The sequence below is a fragment of the Cydia pomonella genome, chromosome 7 (assembly GCF_033807575.1).
Source record: "Cydia pomonella isolate Wapato2018A chromosome 7, ilCydPomo1, whole genome shotgun sequence".
Lineage (NCBI taxonomy): Eukaryota > Metazoa > Arthropoda > Insecta > Lepidoptera > Tortricidae > Cydia > Cydia pomonella.
Genome location: NC_084709.1, coordinates 18640366 through 18647565, shown reverse-complemented (window position 1 = coordinate 18647565; position 7200 = coordinate 18640366). Strand labels below are relative to the sequence as shown.

The 7200-nt window shown below is 42.0% G+C and overlaps 1 protein-coding gene across 1 annotated transcript; it reads right to left on the bottom strand.

Moving 5' to 3' along the window:
• Window positions 1-1387: 1387 nt before the first annotated feature.
• Window positions 1388-4153, bottom strand: LOC133519514 (uncharacterized). The gene has a single exon (XM_061853520.1). It carries the CDS (start codon window positions 4147-4149, stop codon window positions 1546-1548), a length of 2604 nt encoding a protein of 867 aa, XP_061709504.1. The 5' UTR covers window positions 4150-4153; the 3' UTR covers window positions 1388-1545.
• Window positions 4154-7200: the final 3047 nt, after the last annotated feature.

The window sequence follows — 7200 nt, the reverse complement described above, 5'->3', positions numbered from 1 at the left end:
CTCAAACAGGAATAGTTTTTGCGGCTCAAACCGTATACGTATACAATTACTTTTTATCATTATTTAGCGATTTTTTAAATCTCCTTTATTCATTATACAGCTTGGGTTAGGTTATTTATAATATGAATATAAAAGTAAAATATAAAACACTTACAAAACAATACAAAATACATATAAACACAAAAAAACCTAATAAGATGCCGCCAGCAGCGGGGCAGGGTCCAAGCTGCCGGTGGTCAGGGCCGCAGAGTGAGGAATCGACGACGTGTACTATGCGCGCCTTATCCAAGATTACCACCTTCTGTATCTGCCCCTGATTATTTATTTTCATTAGTTAATTTTACCTATTAGATAGTTACCTAATGCCATAGCACATGAAAAATGAGACTGTAATTGACAAGTATAGTTCAAAAGATACATTAAATATATTATTATTATTGCAACGACGTAAGATTCAACACCATTCTTCTATTATGGCACTTATAGCAGTCACAAACGCCGTTACGACTTACAAAACAAGTTTGTGAAGTTTGTATGGAGGCGCCATCTTGTGTTAAATTTATAAATCACGTAGCCCGTCCGTGGCCTAGCGGTGACCGAACGACTCGAGCTGAGAACCATGGTCTATGCATTTCTCCCATTAGTAGAGCATAGAGCTACTTCAGACCTGTAGTTTGATAGACTTCACGCTAGATGTCGCTACAAAATATGAAAATGGTACAATTCAATACAACAATATGAATAACCTCTTGTATTATGATATTTATAATTTTATCATAGAGCAGGGTAATGACTTTATCTCTCTTATTCGTTTTTCGAAATATAGTTTACATATTTTTTCACCATATCAGCTGCTATAGAAGCTCTCTTGATTGATCAAAAACTAATGAAAAAGTTGCATATTTATCCACATGTATGGATAAGTAATCTGATGCTAATTTTGAGTTGTTTCCTTATGTTAGTTGGTAGAATTCACTTTTAAATAATGATTTTTAATGTTGAATATTTAATAACGTTCATTTGCATTTGATTTGGTTTGATTTTGTTTGATATTTTACAGTTAGTAGGTATTTTCCTGACGTTGGTGTGGTGAAATTTTTTGTGTTTCATTCAGCGGCAACATTTGTTTAACGCGCTATATTAGCACGAGCGGTTAAACAAAAACATTGCTCCCTTGTAAAACAAATAACTATTTTACGTTACTTAGCTAGTCACTGAATCGCAATGGAGATCTGCTGTTTACTACTGTTCGTGATTAGGCGTAGCTTGCTGGAGAAATTCGACTTTCTTGGATGGCGAAATAAAAAATCCGAAATTTAATGTGCTTATTCTTGTAATTCTAAATGCTTAATCTACGTGTACATGTTTCAAGGAATTGGGCTAGAGGGGGACAATATGTCGTGACGTAGGGTGACGAAGACGTATATCGGGCTCCGTATTGGCCGCGATATGTGTGACGCGACATACGCAATTGTATCGCTCCGCCCAAAGATGTCGCGGTGGGTCTCGTACGGAACATGCCCCCGGCCTTGAAAGATCTGGCTTTCAAGAGGATTCTTGAGCTTCTCTCCTCTCTTCATCTGGCTGAGACACCAAGGGGCAGATTTTGGTGTAAGCGCGTCTTATGATGCCGGATGCGGTACGGATGTCTGCCACTCTTGACACTCCGTCTCTGCCAGGGATAGTCTGGACGATGCGTCCCAACTGCCATTTTAGTGGAGGCAGATTATCGTCCTTTATAAGTACCAGTGTGTCTGGCTTGAGGATTTCACAGTGGCTCCTCCACTTGGATCGCGTCTGTAATTCGGAGACGTACTCTTTGGACCAGCGGGCCCAGAAATGCTGCCTAATCTTCTCCACCATCTGGTATCGGTTGAGTCGATGAGCAGGCGCGTGCTGAAGGTCCTCTGAGGCGGGCGACGTCAAAGTACGACCGACGAGAAAGTGCGCAGGGCTCAGAGGAAGAAAGTCGTGCGGATCCGATGACATGGCGTATAAAGGACGGGAGTTCAGGACGGCTTCAATTTGGCTTAACGCCGTGCTAAATTCTTCGAATGTGAGATGAGCGTTTCCAATAACACGGCGTATATGAAATTTACATGATTTTACTCCAGCTTCCCATAGGGAACCAAAATGGGGCGCGTAAGGTGGAATAAAATGAAATTTAATATTACTACTAGTAGCGTAATCTATGATGTCAGGACTACATTGCGACAAAAACTTGGCAAAATCATGCATTAAACCCACAAAGTTCCTGCCATTATCCGAAAATATTTCGTTAGGCTTGCCGCGTCTAGCTATAAAGCGTTTGAGAGCTAGGAGGTAAGCGTCGGTGGTCAGATCGCTGACAAGCTCTAAGTGGATGGCTCGCGTAACAAAACAAACGAACAAGCAAATATATGCTTTAACAGTTTGAGCACCTCTGCCTTTGCGGTTCAATATGAAAACTGGCCCTGCATAGTCCACGCCACAAGTTAAAAAGGGATATGTAGGCGTAATTCTCTCCTCGGGTAGGTTTCCCATGAAAGGAGTAAGGGTTTTCCCTCTTAATCGCTTACAAATAACACAATCATAAAAAATCTTTCGCGCGAGGTTCCTACCACCTAGCGGCCACCAAGCATCGTGCAGTTCAAAAAGAAGGGCTTGAGGCGCGGCATGTAAAAGTTTTTTATGTTCGTGGCGGAATAATAAAAGCGTAAAGTGATGTTTGCTTGTTATTAATATCGGATGTCTTTTTTCGTAAGCAAAGTATTGCGAATAACCAATACGACCGCCGACTCGCATGACACGATTTTCATCGATAAACAAATTTAACTTACTTAAGTTATGCTTTGTTTTAATTGTTTGTTTATTAGTCAATAGCTTGTACTCATCTGGGAATGATTCCAGTTGAGACAGCCTGACCAATAAATTTGTTGATTCCCGCAGTTCCTCGACGCTGATACGGCCCGTACGCTTATTATTCTTATTGCGCGCGTTGTGAATAAAACGTAAAACGTAAGAAGTGGCGTGTATCATGCGCGAGAACTGAGAAAACCGCTCGAAGGGAAATAATGCCGCTTCTGTAATAGCGGTAAGCGCTAAGTCTACGTTAGATTTAACCTCTGGCAGTATATCGTGTGAATCGTCCGAATTCGGTAGTTTTGGAATGTTTTTAGGGTCAAAATTAACATCCTGCAGAAATTCAGGTCCTTCCCACCATAAACTGGATCCAGCTAGGTCTTCTAATCGGACTCCTCTCGAAACTAAGTCAGCTGGGTTAACTTTACCGCTGACGTGGCGCCATGGAAGCGCTTTGGTCAGTTCATGGATCTCAGTGACCCGATTCTGCACAAAAGTTTTTAATAAATTAGGTGACATGCGCAACCACCCTAAAACGCAAGTAGAATCGGAATAAAATATGACGTCATCAAATTGGCAATTAATACTACGTATGACCTTGTCATATAATTTAGCACCTAGAAGTGCGCTGCAAAGTTCTAATCGGGGCGTACTTAGGACTTTAATTGGACTTAATTTCCCCTTTGAACATAACAATCGTGAGCATACTTCCATGTTATCATTTATTGTGCGAATATAAATGCAAGTGCCATAAGCAACCTGTGACGCGTCTGTAAAGATATGCATTTCTATGCGCGTATAATTACTGCTACCCATTACATAACGCGGCACACGGATTGTGCTTAGAGCAGCTGATAACGCTCTAGTAAAATCATTCCAGGTGCGCATGACGTCAGAAGGGACTTCGTCGTCCCAATCAAGTTTGAGAAGCCATAAACGCTTGAGTAAGACCTTGGCGAGCATAATTGTCGGACTCAATAAACCTAAGGGATCATAAATTTGCGAGATATGTGATAAAATAATGCGCTTGGTTACTTTATCATTGGTTTTCATCAAATTAAGTTGCGAGTTAAAATAAAATTGATCATAGTAATTATTCCATCCTATGCCCAATGTCTTTGAATTGCAGTCTTTATCGAACGTTAGTTTAGTTTGCGCGTCAGACAGCAGTGCGAAATTAGACTCTAACAACGGCTCGCTAAAGTTGAATACCCACTTTCGTAACGGAAAACAACCCGATTGCAATGTTCGCGCGGTTTCATTGCATAATCGCAGTAATTCAAGTTTACCCTGTGACCCAGTTATCATGTCATCTACGTAAAATCCTTGTTAATTATTCTTTTAACGTCGGGATCGGTGCATTCAGTGGCTAACTGTTTTAAACAACGGACACTTAAGAAAGCTGCCGACGCCATACCGTAAGTGACACGATTTAAACGATAAATTTGTATCGGTTCGTCGGGGCTGTCGCGCCAAAGGATTAGCTGAAGGTCACGTTGATTTTCTGCCACTAATACCTGACGATACATTTTGGCTACGTCCGCGCATGCCACGTAACGATGCTGCCTAAAGCGTAAAAGAATCGACAGAAGGTCGCCCTGGATTGCGGGACCTACCATTTGAAGGTCGTTCAGTGATGTACCAGAACTAGATGCCGCACTAGCATCAAAAACTGCCCTTAATCGTGTTGTTGTAGATTCACGAAAAATTCCATGATGTGGCAGAAAGAAATGTGGTGAGTTATATGAAGAAACTTTACTCATGTGCCCTAAATCGAGGTATTCGTGCATAAAGTCTGTATATAATTTTTTGAACGTTTCTGAACGCTGTAATCGTTTTTCCAGCGCCAACAAACGACGTTCAGCTTGAGGATATGTTTCTCCTATTTCGGGTGGCTGCTTGAGTGGCATGCTAACACAGAACCTTCCTTCGCTGTCGCGCGTAGTGGTGCGAACGAAATGCTCCTCGCAAGCCTTCTCCTCATCAGACAATGCGTCCCGAGTGGTAGGTACCTCCTCAATCTCCCAGAACCGCCGTAATAACGAATCTGTTGTTTGCGTAAAGTTACATTGGATGTGGCCTTCAATGCGTGCGTTTAGATTGATAGGACCTGCTACTACCCATCCAAATTCGGTATTTAATAAGTAAGGACCGTTACGTAGTTTTATTTTTTCCATCGTAAACAAATCCCAAAACTTATCACCACCTATTAAGATATCGAAATCTTTGTAATCTAAAAATTGCGGATCTGCCAGTTGTATATTATCTGGAATATCGAATTTTGCACAATGTTCATATACCACTGGCATTGATGTATTTATTTGCGGTAAAACAAAACAATGTAAATTTGTAGTGTAGGCGTTAATGCGCGATTTTATTTGGACATTGCAGGTTTGCGTACACTGCGTCACGGTACGCCCTACACCGCTTATTTCGTGAGTGGACTGTACTAATGGTGCGCCTAATAAATCACGTAAAGATTCTTTTATAAAACATCGTTGCGCGCCGTCGTCAAGTAGAGCGACGACAGTATGCGGTTTATTATTTTTATCAATCACGTCGATAAGAGCGGTTGACAACAAGACCGGCCTCAAAGCCGGGCGCTGCGAAGGAATTCGCTGACAATGCGCATTGACCGACACGGCGGCGGCCGAACTGGATGCATCAGCGGCCGAAGTAGGTGTAGCGGGGGCCGTGACGTCAGCGGGGGCAGGGACGCGAGTGCACTCATCACTAGGAGGATGGATAATCGAATTGTGTTTGTTATTACATTTGCGACACGGGCCGAATACGCATGACTCCACGGAATGACCCGCTCGTAGGCAGTTAGTGCATAACTTGTTGTCGGCAACAAACTTAAGTTTAGATTCGTAATTAGTATCAAGAAATTTGACACAAGAATAAAGTGGATGACTTAATTTACACATGGGACACGCGAATTTTGATTTGTGTTGTGATTTTTGTGGTTTGCTGTTGGTAGAAACATTGCAGTGTACTTTGTTGTTATTGTAACTATGAGTGGAGCTAGGAGTGTTATATTTTTTGCTTACTTCGTGCTTATCGCGTACACTCGTACTCGTACTTTGTGGATGTGATGCCTGCAATGTTTCTAACATATCTGCACGGTTTCTTAAAAACTGCAATAAATCATCCAATTTAATCTTCATCTGAGTGTCGCCGCTCGTAAGACTACTTTTATGTTGTTCCCACTCGCGTTCTGTGGTTTTATCGAGCTTTGACACTAAGATGTAAATAATTAAAGTATCCCATGACGATACAGGTTCGCCTAGGACCTTAAGAGCGCGTAAATTCTTTAATGTTGTGTCAATTAACTTTCGTAGAAGTATGTGCGATTCTTTAGGCAGTGACTGAAGCGAAAATAGTGCCTTGACGTGATTGTGAATCAATAACCTATTGTTATTGTAGCGATCAAGAAGGAGCTCCCATGCCACCGCGTAGTTACTTGTCGTTAGTTCGAGCGCTTCTATAACTAACAAAGCACTACCAGTAAGTGATGATTTTAGGTAGTGGAACCTTTGGATGTCACAGAGATCCTTCGAATTGTGAACTAATGATAAATAAATATCCCTAAATGCGAGCCAGTTTTCATACGTGCCGTCGAAAGAGGGGAGTGATAACACTGGCAGTTTAATTGCCTTCATTGTTGTGTTTTGCGAAACAGTGGGACTTTTGCTTTCTGTACTATTAAATTTACTTAGAATAGACTCGGCGAGGGCTTGCGCACTGAAATAACCATCCTCAAACTGTTCTCGTTGCGTTAACTGGTCTTCGAGATTCGATTCGAACACATTCGCTTCGATTTGAGTTTGAAGATCGTTAAATTCAGTGTACAGGCTCTCTGCTCCTTGCACGCGTAGTTTTAAATTTATTCTACAAGGCTCAGTTAAAGCGTCTAAGTTATCGCTACAGTTTTGAATGTGGGTTGCGAACTTCGTCAGTCTAGCCTTTATAATGACACGTTTTTTAACCAATTCGCGAACATGCGGTTCAATTGTGGCATCACAGATAGCCCTAGCCGGCGATTTCTCGCGTGATTTGTTTGGTACTACGATATCACCTGGTCCCATTTTGGTTAGGTTTAGTATAGAAAGCTGGAGTACTCACGTGTGGACTTTGGACCCTGATGCAACTCCGCGTTGTGTAGCGGCGAAAAGGTGTCCTTGGGTACCGGTCACGCAATGATAACTCGTCACAGGCTCACTGGAATTGATTAAGCACGGCATTAAGCAACTGAAGACAAAGGGTTAGGTATAGGGTGGCTGGATGTCCGTACCGAAATATGCGCGTTTAAAATCGTTGGATATCCAGTTCTCGTCCTACTGGTAACCGCAGTTTCCA

Bases quoted from the DNA above. Each gene is read 5' to 3' on its own strand.
- LOC133519514 (XM_061853520.1), bottom strand. From the start codon at position 4,149: ATGATAACTGGGTCACAGGGTAAACTTGAATTACTGCGATTATGCAAT.